This window comes from Vanessa cardui, chromosome 26 (assembly GCF_905220365.1).
Source record: "Vanessa cardui chromosome 26, ilVanCard2.1, whole genome shotgun sequence".
Lineage (NCBI taxonomy): Eukaryota > Metazoa > Arthropoda > Insecta > Lepidoptera > Nymphalidae > Vanessa > Vanessa cardui.
In genome coordinates, this window is record NC_061148.1 from 2,582,889 (window position 1) to 2,602,400 (window position 19,512).

At 39.3% G+C, this 19,512-nt stretch overlaps 1 protein-coding gene across 1 annotated transcript; it reads right to left on the reverse strand.

The window, feature by feature from the left end:
- Positions 1–641: 641 nt before the first annotated feature.
- Positions 642–16,470, reverse strand: LOC124540643 (tyrosine-protein kinase-like otk). The gene is made up of 17 exons (XM_047118310.1): positions 16,374–16,470; positions 14,139–14,204; positions 13,269–13,384; positions 11,970–12,120; positions 11,132–11,275; positions 10,996–11,041; positions 10,312–10,442; positions 9,469–9,612; positions 8,821–8,955; positions 8,217–8,324; positions 7,459–7,592; positions 6,453–6,581; positions 5,933–6,129; positions 3,753–3,864; positions 3,265–3,360; positions 2,514–2,639; positions 642–916 (listed from the first exon to the last, which is right to left on the reverse strand). Exons 1-17 carry the CDS (start codon positions 16,468–16,470, stop codon positions 779–781), a joined length of 2,070 nt encoding a protein of 689 aa, XP_046974266.1. The 3' UTR covers positions 642–778.
- Positions 16,471–19,512: the final 3,042 nt, after the last annotated feature.

Sequence of the window (19,512 nt, forward strand, 5' to 3'; positions counted from 1 at the left end):
CTATATTAAAGATTTACAAGATGGCGTCGTCATTTGATTCCACTCTTTAATTTCTAATTAGGTGCCTTAATTTAATCAATCATTTTTTCTCTACATTTAGGCATTTTAAGATATTACATTAAAATATAATTATTTTAAGTTTTCCATAAAGAGAAAAAAATCGCTGATTTAGCGTTAAGTTTATCGATTTGATATTTACAAATTTAATTAAAAATAACTCGATAAAAGTTTTAATAAATATTATAATTATAAGTTAATTTTTAAAGTTTAACTGCCCTCCTTAAGGTAACAGTTTTATAAGGTGCATTTTCAATGAAATACTTATAGTACGACACAACTTCGGCAAAATTCGTAAAACCGATCACATCCGAATTAAGTGCGATCTCCCAAATCATCAATATTTATTTCTTATGTGAATATGATCTTTACACGTACAAACGTAATAACTTGTAATCTCATATGATCTAATATATTCGTCAATCTGACACGTCGATTTACATGCACTTGCTGTCTCGGGTTGAACTGACGCGAGAATCTATAGCGATGAATAGTGTCGAATGGCGCGATAGGGAGCTATTTCTATTGGTTGTATAAATCGGCAGTAATCGGTTTTTTCGATGCTAATTCAAAGTGTATCGTACTATACCATATTCTGTGCTTACAACTGTTAAAGTTCCTTAGAAAGTTGTCAATTTTTAAACCAAAAATTAACACCCAAAAAGCTGCATTTTTGTACGCAGCCTTGGGCATCGTCAGTGTTGATATATTCATAGCATACTTATACATCTTGCTCGATTTTATCCTGCGAATGTTGTGAGGCGTTCTCTGACGCCATTTCCTGGATTATTGTGTTCATTTCCTCACAAATGTCGGTGAACTGAGGACGATCGGTCGGCGATCTGTTCCACGAACGTTTCTGTAAGATAAATACGTCATATTAGAAATCAAAATACACCATTTTTAATTTTAAATAGATAGACCTGGCAAATGGTTCAAGAGTTGGTCACTACTGTCCATAGACTAATGCAGGAAGAAATATTAATAATAGAGTATGCTATTCTATCTGAAAAAGAACATTAAAATTATCATTTTACCAATAAAAAACACTTAATTATTTTTTACATATTTGAAGATCAATCGAATTTAATGGATTGTTTAAACTAGCTTCAGGTCTAACATCTGCGCTATGGATTGCTATAATAATAACTACTCGCCAGTTCTGTTACATGAACTTGGCTGACACGCTACCGGGTGTCTAGATAGACTTTATTTAACAACTAATAGTCGCTCGCGGTTTCGCTCGCGTTTTGAGGATAGGTTATCATGTATTACGCAAAAAGTAGGCTATGTTCTTTCTTGGAGTTCAAGTTTTCTTCACAACAAATTTCATCAAATTCGGTTCAGCGGTTTGGTCGTGAAAGAACGACAGACAGACAGTTACTTTCACATTTATAATATTAATTATTTATAAAATTAAATATTGGAGACCAGTTTCGCCAATATTGTCTTGTTTCAACATAGTCCCCTAAAGCTTGCCACTAAGTACGATCTTGTGTCTTTCTTCTCCATGTAAAATCTGCTATTTTGTATTGTCTATGACGACGTTTGTGTTGTCTATTACCTACGAAGTTGTCTGGATACCTATGATCGGCTATAAATGCCACAAGTATGTCAACATGACCATCCCCACCGACTACGTTCTGAGCCGAGGTGCGATCTCGTAGTACACCTTCAGGGCGAACATTGTCAGTTTTATTTCTCATATAATTGTATAGATGGAATTACTAGTCTTTTAAATAGCGCTGATGAGTTGCACAAATAATTTACATATTAATATTGTATGCGAGTCAATAAAGTGAAGTTTGCTCTTGAGCAATGGAAATTTAATTCATATAGAGTGATCAGTATAGTGCAGTGTTGACAGTCACTTTCGAGCTTGAAAGGGCTCAAATTTCAAGGCTGAGTCTATTGTTCGCCCCAAGGTGACGCTGTAAAGGGCTGTAGGCCCGTAGTGCCAACATTACTACTTCATGTCTGTGTTGCAGAATTATCAATAGTTTTACTATCGACAGTTGACCTCGAATACTTTTAAGGATATCGATAGTACTATCGATAGTACCGTTTTGATCAATACTATCGGTAGTATCGATAGCTCTCCGTGAGCAATATATTGATAGCCGTAATACTATCGATAGTATCCTTAGTTTTGGACTATCGATAGTATTGACACGTGACAATACTATCGATAACCTATCGATGTTAATTGAATACAATTATTTAAATTAATACATATATCCTGCTTGGAAGTCAACAGTTATTAAATCCACGCTTTTTTATCATCTATAAAATCTTGTATCGAATAATATGCTTTTTCTACCAATGCATTTTTTACAAACGATTTGAATTTACTGAACGGCAAAGTTAAAAATGTCTGCGGAATTTCATTATAGAAACGGATACCTTGTCCCAAGGACTTATTGACTTTACAAAATAATCATGAACAAAACACTTACGAGTAGGGCGGCTAGTCGTTCGGGCATCGCCCCGGGTACGTTCCATTCGAGAGTGTCGCTCTTCAATCTCTCCAGCACGGAGTTATCATTCAGCTTCGCGAATGGCATCTCTGCTTTAGTGTATATCTGAAAAGTTGATTAGAAACTGACGAATTAAGTGAACGTGTGCTAGCTAGCCCGTTCATTTTGGTCCTTCGAGCCGGATGTTAAATTACGAAATACTTTCATTTTTGCTGCCTGGTAGGACTTTGTCTTGTTTTTGGCATGACCCATTCATTAGATATACTACCAATTGAGAAATCGTTGGCGGTAGTTGTAAATAATATTTCTTTTGTTCTTCAAGACAAATGCCACCTTAGTCTACCCGTGACCACGAACGCTGTAAAGTGCTCGAAACGTCGGAATGTTAAAAATAATTAATATACGCGATTCAAATCCGTTATAACTAGTTTTATTTAAATCGTTTTATTTAAAATATATACTACCGCCAAAAAACAGTACTTAGTATTGTTGCGTTCCGGTTTGAAATACTGGCAGAGGAGACATAACATCTTAGTTTTCAAGGTTGATAGCGCATTTACTATGTAAGGAATGCTTAGTATTTCTTACAGGGCCATTGTCTATGGGTATCTTCCGTTCACTTCTTACCGTAAACTCGAATCGATTTCAACAATAACAAGCAACAACAACGTTCGTGCTTTCAGTATAGAATCAAAATAGCGTTTCTATTTATTAAATTGGTGGTACTCACCTCCCAAACAGTAGCTGCGAACATGTACACATCCGACTTGGTGGAGTACTCGCCTTCCATCACCGCTTCGAACGGTAGCCAGCGCAGTGGTAGCACCTGTATTAGGACATTAAGTGTGATAAAAATATTTACAAAGGGTTTTTTTTTTTTTTTTATGGTATAGGTTGGCGGACGAGCATATGGGCCACCTGATGGTAAGTGGTCACCATCGCCCATAGACATTAACGCTGTAAGAATTATTAACTATTCCTTACATCGTCAATGTGCCACCAACCTTGGGAACTAAGATGTTATGTCCCTTGTGCCTGTAGTTACACTGGCTCACTCACCCTTCAGACCGGAACACAACAATACTGAGTACTGTTGTTTGGCGGTAGAATAACTGATGAGTGGGTGGTACCTACCCAGACGGGCTTGCACAAAGCCCTACCACCAAGAAAACAGTTTGGTTACATTTTCGTCAGGAAGTAAGGAACAGGGCAGGTCACCTGGTCGTGCAGCTTGAAGTACTCGTGGGAGTGGGGGCCGCGTGTGAGCGCTGGGAACGACAACTTAAGCTGCAGCTTCGACGTGATCACGCAGTTGCGAGCCGCTATGTCCCTGCGCACAAATTCAAATTCAAATTCAAATAACTTTATTCAATATGGAAGCATTACACTTTCTTATTGATGGTCAATTGAAACACTACCACCGGTTCGGAAAAGAAAATACCCTGACCTGAGAAGAACCGGCGAAAGAAACTCAGCGGGTTTTTTTTTTTTTATTTGTCTCATATATTATTTAAACAATTTAATATGAGATGAAATAGCCAGGAGGCGATCGTTTCATTCCCAAGGTGTGCTATCGATCATAAACTCATTAATTGTATAGTAACCTTTTGCACACAAGCGTTCCTTAATAATTTTCTTAAATTTGGCAACAGAGGCATTTTGAACGCTTTGTCACAGGCCACGCCGGTCAGTGACACACGACACAAGTGCAAACAATTTCATCAACAAGATAAGACCTGTTTTTAATCACGTCTTTGCTATGTGTCGTAGCTTATTCGACACAAGAGTCGAGATGGCCCAGTGGCTAAAACGCGTTCATCTTAACCGAGGATTGCGGGTTCAAACCCAGGCGAGCACCGCTGATTCATGTGCTTAATTTGTCTTTATAATTCATCTCGTGCTCAGCGGTGAAGGAAAACATAGTGAGTAAACCTGCATGTGACAAATTTCATAGAAATTCTGCCACATGTGTATTCCACCAACCCGCATTGGAACAGCGTGGTGGAATATGTTCCAAACCTTCTCCTCAAAGGGAGAGGAGGCCTTTAGCCCAGCAGTGGGAATTTACAGGCTGTTGTTGTTGTTGTTAATCACGTCTTTGCGATGTGTCGTAGCTTATTCGTATACATATACAGAATCACATGTACTCGAAACGAGCTGTGGTGTGAAGGGAGACAGTGTATAGTGGTGTGGTAGTGGTGGCGTGGTGGTGAGCGATATAAGAGCGCGAGGCGCGCGGCGAGGTGTCGCGCGGGGCGGTGTGTGGTGGTGTGGTGGTGTGGTGGCGCGGTGGTGCGGCGCGGTACCTGTGCGTGAGGCGCTTGTGCGCGAGGCGCGCGGCGGCGGCGGCGAGGTGTCGCGCGGGGCGGTGTGTGGTGGTGTGGTGGTGTGGTGGCGCGGTGGTGCGGCGCGGTACCTGTGCGTGAGGCGCTTGTGCGCGAGGCGCGCGGCGGCGGCGGCGAGGTGTCGCGCGGGGCGGTGTGTGGTGGTGTGGTGGTGTGGTGGCGCGGTGGTGCGGCGCGGTACCTGTGCGTGAGGCGCTTGTGCGCGAGGCGCGCGGCGGCGGCGGCGAGGTGTCGCGCGGGGCGGTGTGTGGTGGTGTGGTGGCGCGGTGGTGCGGCGCGGTACCTGTGCGTGAGGCGCTTGTGCGCGAGGCGCGCGGCGGCGGCGGCGAGGTGTCGCGCGGGGCGGTGTGTGGTGGTGTGGTGGTGTGGTGGCGCGGTGGTGCGGCGCGGTACCTGTGCGTGAGGCGCTTGTGCGCGAGGCGCGCGGCGGCGGCGGCGAGGTGTCGCGCGGGGCGGTGTGTGGTGGTGTGGTGGTGTGGTGGCGCGGTGGTGCGGCGCGGTACCTGTGCGTGAGGCGCTTGTGCGCGAGGCGCGCGGCGGCGGCGGCGAGGTGTCGCGCGGGGCGGTGTGTGGTGGTGTGGTGGTGTGGTGGCGCGGTGGTGCGGCGCGGTACCTGTGCGTGAGGCGCTTGTGCGCGAGGCGCGCGGCGGCGGCGGCGAGGTGTCGCGCGGGGCGGTGTGTGGTGGTGTGGTGGTGTGGTGGCGCGGTGGTGCGGCGCGGTACCTGTGCGTGAGGCGCTTGTGCGCGAGGCGCGCGGCGGCGGCGGCGAGGTGTCGCGCGGGGCGGTGTGTGGTGGTGTGGTGGTGTGGTGGCGCGGTGGTGCGGCGCGGTACCTGTGCGTGAGGCGCTTGTGCGCGAGGCGCGCGGCGGCGGCGGCGAGGTGTCGCGCGGGGCGGTGTGTGGTGGTGTGGTGGTGTGGTGGCGCGGTGGTGCGGCGCGGTACCTGTGCGTGAGGCGCTTGTGCGCGAGGCGCGCGGCGGCGGCGGCGAGGTGTCGCGCGGGGCGGTGTGTGGTGGTGTGGTGGTGTGGTGGCGCGGTGGTGCGGCGCGGTACCTGTGCGTGAGGCGCTTGTGCGCGAGGCGCGCGGCGGCGGCGGCGAGGTGTCTGGCGAGCGCGAGGCGGTGCGAGGCCGCGAGAGGCGGCACGGAGCTCTCCCGCGGCGGCAGGCCGTGCGCGGGCCCCACACGAGCGATGTACTCCTCATTCTCTTCCGGCGTGCGAGTCGCGATCAGGAAACTCTTCAAATCGCCCTGAAACACACACCAAATAATGTTGTCTTAAATTTTCGCGATTATAAGACATTTAAATAAAACCAATTATAACGGACGAATCGCGTATATTGATTATTTTTAAAACATCCCGACGTTTCGAGCACTTTGCTGTGTTCGTGGTCACGGGTAGACTAAGATGACATTTGTCTATTTGAAGAAAAAAGGAAATATTATTTGAGAAATCGTTGGCGGTAGTTGTTAATAATATTTCCTTTCCTAGTTTTATTTAAAGAGGCCAAATAAATTCGAATACAGGGTGTTCCTTTAAATTTCTGGCGTCTCGATGTCTTCCCCTGACTCACCCAGTCTGTGTGTTCCAGTAGCATGTAGTGCGGGTCGGCCTCGTTGCAGAGTCCTATGAGCCGGGCGAGGTGTTCGTGGCGGATGCGACTGAAAAGTTCCAGCTGACGGCGGAATTCAGCTAACTGTACCTAGAATTAGATAACATTATAGATTTTGAAATGAAACGAAAATTAGAAAGAAAGAAAGAAAAAACATCTATTGACATACACACATATAAAGAAAAAATTGATATAAAAAAAACATAAACAAAGAAAGATATAATAATAACGAAAAAAAAAAGATATATATATATATATAAATAATGAATATAAAACTTGTGTGCAGTCAAAAGGAGACAGCGGAGATTTTCAGCTGTCTCCCTTATAGCCACGCAATGACAGTCTCAACTTAAAACATAAACATACACATAAACATTACTCGCTTATATTGTCCTTCCTAGGGAAATATTAAGGGTATCGTGTGGTACCACTCAATCATCATCTACTACCGTTAACAGCAAAAGGGCGCATGGGCCAGTATAACAACAAGTACAAAGGCCAAGTTGCCACGCTTGGTAGCGTATTGGTGTAATGTAAGGAATATTCATTATTTCTCCCAGGGCCAATGTCAGTGGGAGGTTACCAATTACTATAAGGAAGAATTTTCAGTTCAGCCTATAAATTGGCCACTGTTCGGCTAAGGCAGCCTTTCTTTATGAAGTTTAGGGTTTGGAATATATTCAACCACACTGCTCAGTGCGGGTGGTGAAAAAACATTCCGTTGAAATTACAATAAGTTGAAGTTGGCATAATTTCATTGAAATTAGACACATGCAAGTTTCCTCACGATGTTTTTCTTCACCGCCTTGCACGAGATTTGAAACACAAATTAAGCACAGGAATATTCAATGGAGCTTGCCTGGGTTTTAAACCAATCATCGGTTAAGATGTACGCTCTAACCTCTGGGCCATCTCGGCTTCAGAAGTGACCAACTATAACCAAATGAAAATCGGTAGGAAATCTCACCTCGTCCTTGGTGGTGAGTACTTTTATGAGAACTGGCTTCAGCTGAGGTTCGCCTTCTTCGTCCTTGTTACGTAACTTCTTAACCTGACTCATGTCTATTTTGCCCAGCATCACATCTCCGAACTCGCCTCGACCTAGGAATTTTCAGGATTAGATGATCCCATAACGATGGGGATAGAACTCTTGTTTTAACCATTTGATAACGCCATTTACCGTAACACATGAGCGCTTAAACGCCGACGACTGGAAACGATTGAGAATGAATAACGAGGGAGGGGGAAGGGAGTGGGGGGGGGCGATAATGAGAGCATATACTAAATATAAGTTATTAAAAATAATAAGAACAATAAACTTTCTTGTGTTAATCTAAATTTAACTTCTTCGATAATCATACAAATCGAGTCATAACAGTATTTGTGGACTGTACAATATTTAGTACTGTAATCATCCAGTTGGAAGGTTTAGTGAGCCGGTGTAACTAAACGCAAAAGGAACATGACATTCCAAGTTTGGCGACGTTTTGGCGATGTAAGTGACCTCATATCAAGTGGCCTTAATTGTGAGGCTACCTTACTATTGTCTTTAAAAAAAAAACTTGGAGGAGGTTGATAATGTCCCAATTGTGGACTTAAACGAGAGGTATTTTGTTCGCAGGAAGTAAGTTGATTTGTGGAGTGAAGAAAGTGAGAGTGAGCATTTACAAAATATTACATAAACAAATTGAAGAATATAATAGATTTTTAATTTAAAATAATTACCCAAAGTAATCTGATCCGTGAGCAAAGTCCTCGGCACTGTAAGCTGGTCGTATTGCCCAGACTTCTTCGATACTCGCGATATGCCCGATACCTCGGAATTGTCGGCACCTAGGAACGAAAAACAATACATCGTTTAATTTTAAATAAAATTTACGCCGTTTTGATTCTCTCATTCAAAATCAAAATATACTTTACTCAAGTAGGTATGATAGCACTTTTGAAGCGTCATTTAACAACTATATTAAGTGAAGCTATCACCGGTTCGGATAGTAGATTCTACCGGCACAACATTTAAAAAAAACAGTCACATTAGTTAATTACAATTGCATATTTGTGTAATATATCCTGGCTGGAAGTCGACAAGTATTAATTCCATGCTTTTTTACCGCCTGTATAATCTTGTATTGAATAATATTCCTTCTTTACCAATGTAGTTTTTACAAATGACTTGAATTTATGAAACGGCAAAGTTAAAAATGTCCGTGGAATCTTATTATAGAAACGGAATATTCATTCAAACTGTAACAAGTATGAGTAAGTATGAAAAGATGACGTTTTGTTCGCCAGATAATCTTACGACAATTATTAATAAGGTGTATCATACCACTGTCTCTATCGTGCGGCAGCAGCCTGCCATTCTGCGCAGGCGCACCGTTTACGGTCACCTTCTGTTTGTCTTCTTCTCCCTCTTCTACTAATTTCTCCCTTCCTTCTGCCATTTCTAGTTCCATCTTCTCACCTAGATATGGAGTTGAGCAAATGTCAGAAAAAATTCGATTTCAATCTAGAAGCTTATTGGTCGGTGAAAGTTTATGACGCTATAGGCGACCAATGAGCGTTCACCGTTTATCTTATAGTTTCAAATATTATTGTGAAATTTATAGTATTTTTGGTTAAACATAAAAAAAATTGTGTAGGTTACCTCTCTGGCCCTAGCCTAGCCGAGATGGCCCAGTGGTTAGAACACGTGCATCTTAATCGATGATTTCGGGTTCAAGCCCAGGCAAGCACCGCTATATAAGTGCTTAATTTGTGTTTATAATTCATCTCAAGCTCGGCGGTGAAGGAAAACATCGTGAGGAAACCTGCATGTGTCTAATTTCATTGAAATTCTGCCACATGTGTATTTCACCAACCCGCATTGGAACAGCGTGGTGGAATATGTTCCAAGCCCTATCCTTAATGGGAGAGGAGGCCATTAGCCCAGCAGTGGGAAATTTACAGGCTGTTACTTTACTTTTTTTTACTTTACCTCTCTGGCGGCGCTGTAACCGTCTTCGCCTACAATACAGCATGAGGGCCAAGACCAATATCATGTATGCGCCTGCGACGGATATGGACACGAGAACTGCCTTGCCCGCAACACCCGTAGACTCTGGTGGGGGAAGCTCGCCTTCTGTGGAATTAAATAATTAATGAAGCTATTTAGCCTATTTAATGTACAGATGCAAACTCAATTCCGTCAGCATAATTATCTAATAGAACGATTTTATTAATAATTAGTGCATATAAAAAAACAAAGATGGCGCTGGTCAACCTGTTTGATAGAAGTTGCTTTCGCTATATATTTTATGTTAAATAACAGACACAAAATAAAGTTATAAAGTTTGAGAATAAGAAAATGCCAATTACAAAACTGTTATCAAGAATTTCGTGGAGAAAGTAACAAATAATAACAGATAACAAGTTGAAATATTGATAAAGCCCGAATACGATGGTAAGAGACAAAGAGAATAGAGAGAGAGGTCATATAACGAGGAAAAGAGAAAGAGTTCACTCTAGTGTAAGCCGTTTAAAATAACTTTTTTTTAATTTTTTTTTTATGTTATAGGTTGGCGGACGAGCATATGGGCCACTTGATGGTAAGTGGTCACCATTCCTTACATCGTCAATGCGCCACCAACCTTGGGAACTAAGATGTTATGTCCCTTGTGCCTGTAGTAACACTGGCTCACTCACCCTTCAAACCGGAACACAACAATACTGCGTACTGTTATTTGGCGGTAGAATAACTGATGAATGGGTGGTACCTACCTAGACGGACTTGCACAAAGCGCTACCACCAAGTGCTTATTCCAAAAATGTCTAAACTCACCAGGGTGCACTATCAACTCAAGCTCATTCCTCGCGAGTCCGGCGGCGCTGCCGGCCGTGCAACCATATCTGTCAGAGTCCTCCTCCATTGCGTTACGGATAAGCAACGTCCCATTGTTAAGGAGAACCAGTCTGGAAGAGATTTGGGGTTGAGGAAATAGAAGATTTTTATACGAATGACATCTCATACGAGCGACGCAGCGGCTAAGATTCGCATAAGGTTGTTAATATGAGTGAGCGAGACAGAAAACGTGACCGTAAAAGTGTCTTCATTGGCTGGACAGACCATTATTATCATATTCATATATTAAATCGATATTAAGTTAATATTGACTAAAAACTTACAATACTTAATCACAGTAAATTCAAACTCAAATTTCTTTATTGAATATGGAAGCATCACACTTACTTATTAACAGTCAAATCAAACGAAACCGCCGGTTTTGTAAAGAAAAAACCCTGACTTGAGAAGAAGCGGTGAAAGAAACTAAGGCAGTCTTTTTTTACCAATTATGTTATTAACATATTATATGGAATATAAATAGAAAAAGCCAGGAGGCGATCATTTCACTGCCAAGGTGTTCTATCAATCATAAACTCAATAATTGTATATCAATATTGTACCTTTCGCAACTTATGACATTATTTATTTAATGTGTATAATAAGACTAAAAGGGTTTCTTACCTGGAGCTAGATGCGTTCACGCCGCCCTCGATATCAACACCATCTTCTGAAAATAAATTATCCATTTGTTTTCTTAAGAATTAATCCAATTGTGAACAGTCTCTATGAGGCTTTATTTTGATATTGGTGTACTCACGTTGTTGATGCAATATGGTAAGGTTTCGGTCCCAGTGGGTGGTGGGTGGCGGATCGCCGGTGGCGAGACAGTTGAGGGAGACCGTCTGTTTGACTGTCACGTGCATCTGCTGTCCCGCTACCGGCTCTATAACTCTTGGTGACACTACAAGAAAAATGTATAATTATCTTTATGTTTACGTAGTATAGAACAAAGTCGCTTACCACTGTTTGTCCTTATGTATACTTAGGTCTTTAAAATTACGCAACGGAAATTTAATGCGGGTTTTTTTAATAGAGTGATTAGAGAGAAAGGTTTTTATATATGGACAATATAGTATTGATTTTAGAATTATGCTCTAGAGACAGGGTGAAGAAATTTCAAGTTCATGATAATATCTGACGATAATTTTTTTCATCGAAACCAGTTGAAGAGAGATATTGCTCCTATAGTGGATTTTAGACGGATCTTCTTGATTTCAAGTGATCTGATGGGAAAGGTTTCCAAGTGAATAGGACGTTAAATATCTATTTGGATCTATCCGTTAACAAGCGGTCATCCTAAAGACAGTATATACGAAAAAGACGACCCCAAAATCTTTATTTAACAGAGAAGTTATTTTCCTGAAAATTAACTCTGTCACACCCAAAGACACCGTATGAAAATTTTAATGATTCCGTACATCGCCAATGCGCCACCAACCTTGGGAACTAAGGTTGGAAGTCCCTTGAACATGTGATATGTGCATTGGCTGTGATTTGGACAGAAAGTCATAAAAACCAAGTCAAAATAAATTCCCTAACTTAAAGGTAGCTTATTTGGACATTTTCGTCTACTACTACTGTACGTGAGAACTTACCGACTACATCCAAAGTGATTTTAGCAGTGATATTCTGGTCTCCATCTGAAGCTCGACACGTGTAGTTACCGGAGTGACTTCTCTTGGCCTCTGAGACCATAAGAGTTCCGTTGGCTGATGTCACACCTTCTGGAAGCGGGTCTGCGTCGTTCTAAAAAGGGTAACAGTCTCGTGAATCTCCAATTTTGTGAATATTTATGACTTCTTTAAGAAGCCATATTCGTTTTTCTATAATTAAAGGAAAATGGTGCATCAGATCGGCTATGATATTTATAAGAGATACTTCCTGTTAAAGTGGTTTGGAGTTTCTAATACTTTTAATAAGTCTATCTTCTTTTTTTGGCTAATTTCCATAATTTTGAATTTCGAATTTTGAAAATTTTATGGAAATTACACGATAATGTTTGATCGGTACGGTAGAGATTACAGGCTTAAATTAACTTTGAAAGCTTAATAGTAGTAGAGAGATTAAAAACCCATAACCTAAAATAACACAATAATAATAATTAGATAAAAAAAATATCATTAAGACCAAGTTATTTAAATTCAATCAAAATTGTATGATAAACTCATGTCGAATGTTGACATATAAGGATTAACCGTTTCAACAATTAATATTAATATTGATCAATAGATGGCGTTACTGCAGCAGTAAATGGAACGGAACTATTTCTTAGTAGCGACATAACAATATCTATTTTTATCGTTTTGTTTGTTATCCCATAAACGTATTAAACGATTTTTATGCAACTTTCATGTAGAAAGGGGTTATTTCTGTACGGATGAATAGTCGAAACCATACGTTACTTTATGAACTGTATATATAGGTAGATATAATACATATCTATTCTCATATTTTTGCAGCTAGAAAAAATAGAAATGCGGGATGGATTTGATAACTTGGCTGTTCTAGGTCTAAGAATTAAAGCTCCCCACATTTTCGACAAAAAAAAATGTAATATTGTAGAGTTCAACCGGGCACAATTTTAATTGTAAAAAGAGTTTTGATATTCTAGACCCAGGCCCACTCAGCCTACATAAAGCTCCACTTCTGTAGAATTATGTTTCTTAAAAGGAGTTTTTGATATCCTATACCAAAGCCCACTCGGCCTTAAGAGAACTCCACCTGTGTAGAAGTGCCAGGCATTACAACTTGAGATTTACAATTAACAACTTCACTTACCTAATATACCTTGAAATGGATTCCAAATAACTGTATCAGCCTGAACCAGGTTTCGTACCTGAGAACCTCAAGACATACTACCGCATATTCCTCTTCTAAAACAGGAGAGTACTTACGAGAAACCAGGTTACGGTCGGCGAGGCGCCCCCAGCTACTTTACAATGGATCTTGCCAGAGCTGTTCAGTTCCAACTTCTTGCTGTAAGGTTCTGGTTCGAAGCGAAGAACGCCATCTGTTGAAAACGGTTCCAATAAGAATCGATCGGCGTTAATTTATTTAATCATTCATTTTTTTATATTATCCGGATAGGCATATTATACCACCCGACCTGATGGCAAGTGGAAATGGAGTCCAAACGCGATCACGACTAGTACGCACAGAAAGAGTGTGCTGCTTTAGTCACCCTCGCCATTCCAGCCCGCAAGATGGGTGGCCCTTCACGCCTCGTTTGAAGGCATCCAGGTTATAAGAGTTATGTAATAGGCTATTTGACTGGTTTTTAAAATCCATTTTATATTATAAATTAGAGGTAAGGAACCCAGTAAAAGTTGATTTTGTTTAATTTCTAGTACATATTTGCCGAAAAATATCATATTAAAAATTCCATATTTAAATAACGCGCGAAAACGCTACTTGGACAATATGGAGCTGCAATGGGGTCGGTGACGTCACTTTGCTGTATTTTAATCTGTGGTACATATAGTAGAAAAGCAAGGTTTACAAGAAAGTGACTTCAATATAAGCCCGGCCAATCAGGAGCGCTTTGTGTCACGTGACAAACGTTTGAAAAAATGCATTTTTATTTATTGATTTTTGAATTAATTAAGTATTATTTTCAAGTTTCGTTAGTAAATAGCCATTAATAAACTCATAATTTACACTGATAACAATAATTCACAATTTATTTTTCGCCTTGTCAAATAGCCTATTACGTTACAATCACATTTGTTTTTGTATTTATATGTTTTAGAAGATCGTTTACTTACCGACAGCGGCTCGGTGTCGTCTGCTTGGTTTATGAGCTCTGATGTGATGACTTCCATGCTGTGAATCTGAAAAACAAAAAAACATAAATCTTTAATCGATTAAAATCTAATAAATGCATTTATTATTTTACTTTACAAATTTAAATATCAATACCAATTACATTTACATGATAGTGCAGTAATATTATATATTGGTGGTTTGTGTAACGCGCTAGACCGATAAATTAAATTTTTATTGTGAAAGTTTAAAGATGATTTAATGAGAGGGCTTCGTGCAGATAAGCGCCACCCACTTATTAACTATTATATAAAAATCTACTAACTCATTAAAGGGTGAGTGAGCCAGTGTAATGGCCGGCACAAGGGGTATAACTTAGAACTTCTCAGGGTTGGTCGTATATTGGTGAATTATATTTAGCATATAAAATATCTTATATTATATTATGATTGGCTATTGGCTTTGATGACCATCAGGAACCATTAGATAATCCATCTATCTATCCCGAATAAAAAGTCTGGTTAATGTGTATAAATTCCATTTAAGAAAAAAATACTTTTGCTTTCAAACGTAACTTGCTTTTAATTAGTGTTTCATCTTGTCATATCTGCGTCTACGAAAGCATCATATTATGGCGAAAACCATTGACAGACCGAGTAACGGGTTTGTATACCCGCAGACGCAGCCGGCGGTAGTTGGTAAAGCAAAAAAAAAAATCTAAACAAGGGTCGTTGGTTCGGTTACCGTGAGTACAAAACGTGTGTGTAAACATAAACGAAGTTAACGCAACGCCGGCTACATCAAACGAAGTATTCTCGACTTGCCCTTTGTAGGGTGGCCATGTGTTACGGATTTACTGAATACAATGCGAAGACATTTACTAAACTTGTACGAAACAGCAGACTGTATTTAAAATAGCTGCAAATGAATCTACTGCTCATATTCATTTTAATTTCAAAAAATTGTAATAGATCTGATTTTTGTAACGTTGACGTGAGTTTTCCCTGTTGTACGTGAGTTTCGACTTTCTATCTTTTTAAAAGGAACCTACCATTTTTCATTCCCATGTGTTGTGTCCAATGATGAAACATAAATGACGTAATAATGTGTAATACATTATTACGTCATTTATGTTTCATCATTATCATCAGATAGTATAACACAAAGCTCGCTTACCGCTGTCTGTCCTTATGTATATTTAGATCTTTAAAATTACACAAAGGATTTTGATGCGGTTTTTCTTACCAGCGCGGAGCGGGGTGAGTCGCTAGTATTAATAATAAATGCACTTTAATTTTCCTACAAATTCAATATATTCATTTTTTCCAACGGCCTTCACCTTAAATATAGTAGAAGTAGTCTAGATATAACTCAATTAAATAACTATGTTAATATATTTTGTCTGAGATGGAAAGATGATATCGTAAAAATCGCTGGCCCCTACTCGCACGCCGCAAATCGCACAAGACCGAGAAAAATGGACTTCTTTAGAGGAGGCCTTCACCTTCTTCATACTAAAAACTAGAATGTATTAACTTTATTTTTTCGAAATTGTACTAAAAGCAGTATTATGCAAGAAATAAAAGGCTTTTTATTTTATATTAATATATTATATAATATATTTTGTTCGATGAAATTCTCTCAAAACTCTTCCAAATCCCGGTACCCTTGGATATCTATCTGTATGTCAATAGAACCCGCTATCATAATGGTATTTAACGAGTTGTCATCGTTTATTGCCATTTGACACATTCATTAATAATAATAATATTTATGTGATAGATTTCTGAGAACGTTGTCATAAATTACTCAATTGTACAATCATAATTATAAATAAATATGAAAGCTAATATTTATTGTAGACATAAATTCTTAATACCGATAATATTATACCGATAGTATTATGCATCTATACATATATATGTATACAGTATGTGAATTATATAAATATGTGTCTGTTTTATATGACTAACAACATTTGAAACGCGAGCGATGACAACAACACCTATTAGTATTTCAAATTTCGCTGGAAAATCTGATATAACTTTCATGTATAATGGTTGAGTAGGTTTTAATTTGAATTACAAAAAAACATCATGAATACTGGCAAGATACATAGCCATTTCTTTATGCATAGATAGGTTAAATAACCATTAAATAAAGCCTACGGACATTAATACAATAATTCATTCTTATCATGGACAACTGCTATTTAAAACAATAAATTATATTATAACATTTATTTGAGACTGTCCATTTAGATTCCAACGCCGTGGCCACCCTATAATCTTTCGTCGGCTCCTGCAAGCCATCAGTCATACCACCCGGCCGCATCTATTATCACTCGATTACAACAAACTCGATGTGTTCGAGCTGGAACACTTAGTTCACATCGACGAAAGTGCTTTGATGGCGCGGCGCGGATGTACCTCGCAAGGATGGGCATTTATTGTTTCGTAAATAATCGATTCTTTAAGAATAATCGACTTTAAATATATCATCATACAAAATTTCAAACATACAAAGTTTTTGATATTGGAATTTGGTTTATGGAGATAATAACAACAACAGCCTGTAAATTCCCACTGCTGGGCTAAAGGCCTCCCCTCCCTTTGAGAAGAAGGTTTGGAACATATTCCACCACGCTGATCCAATGCGGGTTGGTGGAATACACATGTGGCAGAATTTCTATGAAATTTGTCACATACAGGTTTCCTCACGATGTTTTCCTTCACCGCTGAGCTCGAGATGAATTATAAACACAAATTAAGCACATGAATCAGCGGTGCTTGCCTGGGTTTGAACCCGCAATCATCGGTTAAGAAGCACGCGTTCTAACCACTGGGCCATCTCGACTCTTCGGATCGGAGATAATAAATCATGCCTAAAAGCCTCTGAATGTTTCATATGTGGGCAATGACCTCAAGGAGAACGTTTGCAGGTTACTCACCTAAGACACTGCATTTCAAGATGGATAAAAGTCAATATCCTAAGAAATAACGTCACTTGGTGGTAGGGCTTACCACCACTCACCCACCCATCAGATATTCTACCACAGCAGTTTCGATTTGAAGGGTGAGTGAGTCATTGCGAATACAGGCACAAGGGACATAACATTATATACTTCAAATTCGAAGGCATTGTTTTTTATTTGTATGCGGGCAACGATTTAATCGTCAACTTGATTAAAAAAGCGCAATAGGATTTGCTAATTATATAGGTGTATCCTGTTCGCTGAAATTACGCGAATTGCAATTGTGATTTATATATCTCTTCTATATATATTTAATAATAGTTTTGTCCAGCACTTTAAGCCATATAAAGTATTTGGGGGTTTAAGCTTCATAGCTTTCATCAAACTTTGTTTTAGCGTCATTTGTGGCGCATTGACGATGTAAGAAATAGTTAATATTTCTTAAAGCGTTATTGTCTATGGGGGATGATGACCACTTACGATCAGGTGACTCATATGCTCGTCCGCTAACCTATTCCATAAAATAAATAAAAAAAATAAAATTAATTTTAGTGATATAGTCGTGAAAGCATCACAGACCAACAGGGCTATTTTCACATTTATAATATTAGTAGAGATTTAAGTTACTATGAAATAAAATGAATGAGCTATGGCGAAAAATTATCATACTTATAAATGAAAGGCTTACCGTTTCATTACGTGATACCTAATTGAACAAATTCTAAATACACATATTGATAATTTAGTTTTCATTAATCGTATAAATTTCTATATTTTTATTGCTTTCTAAATGAATAAAAATGTATTATAACTAACATAACAAAAATGTATTATATCATAATTACGTATTGTGCACGTAAAAAAGTCATTATGATATAATACAGGTTTGGCAAACCTGAATCGCGCTATTAGTATTCTCTGTGACAGTTTCTATACATGAAATCAATTTTTTAAATGTAGTAGCACTTACGGCGGGTTTTTCTACGACTCGCCGACCCGTCTGGTGACTCTGAGATGCCACTATAAACAAAACCTACTGACCATTCGAAAAAAATACTTTTTTGATATCCTTCTTCTCTTACCGACAACTCTCTAATTTTTATAAATAAACTGTATCACTTAGATTAAATGTTATTATATTTGAATTTTAAATGTCAGTTTTCCGTATTAATTAATGTTTATGATAATTGGCTCCTCATTTAGGCTGTTATCTTGAGTTATATAGCCTAAAGTATTCCTCAATAGACAGACTATTACACGCCGAAAAGGGTCTACAAATTTGAACTCTCGAGAATATAATATCTATTTACCATCGGTTATCGATAAAAGATACTTTTAACGAGGACCGTGTAACGCAACGAAAACACTTTAATGAACTAGTTATGATTTTTAATTCAAATTTGTTAATAGATACATTTTTATAACCTAACTAGTTCCCCTTTATTTGAGGGGGCGGCGAGGGTTTAGCTTGAGTTAAGTGTTAGGTACCCCAAAAATTTAACAGGCAAAGTGTAACAAACAAACACTCACACATTCATAATATTAGTGACATGATAAGTAGAAGTGTCAGTAGCAAAAGTTCGTCATAAATATTACCTATGTTAATAACAGATAAAACTTTTACGATATTTGTTTAGGACAGTTATCAAGCTATAAAACCTCGATTACACCATGTACCATATTCGAAATTCGAAAATACGTTACGATAATTGTACGGATATACTTTATGGTTGTGTGGTGACCATTTTTTTGGGTTTTAGGAAGGATAATTTCAAATATATTAACTTACTAGTAGCCGCCCGCGGATTCGCTCCCGTTTTACGGTTGGTTGTCATGTGTCAGGCATAGAAGTAGCCTATGTCCTTCCGTGGAGTTCAAGTTTGCTTCCTATCAAATTTCATCAAATTCGGTTCAGTGGTTTGGTCGTGAAAGAGCGACAGATAGACAGGCAGAGTTACTTTCACATTAATAATATTAAAATAGATTATAACAACTTAACAATAGGTTAACAGTTTGTCTTGCTAATGTTTGCTAATGTAAAAAAAAAAAAACAAATTAATTTCATTAATATAACAATATTATACTTTCAGCAAGGTAAGCGCTGGAGAGCCATCCACCAAGCCTATCAAATATATTCTGGTTAATAGGATATTGGTTAATACACACAATAAGCATGCTACGTACAGGAAATAAGCATGCTCTTTATACTTTCATATGATTGTATTGTGTCTGTATACCGTATTTTGACTAGTATATAAGAACGGCACACTAGCGCCGCGCGGTGTACGAGCGAACTTAATAATGGCGCCGTTGCCATGGTTACCGGTCGTAAAATTTGATGGCTCGCGCCCCCAGCTTTACGCTTTGAAATCGTAACTGGTCTAAAGTTCCATTAGATTAAA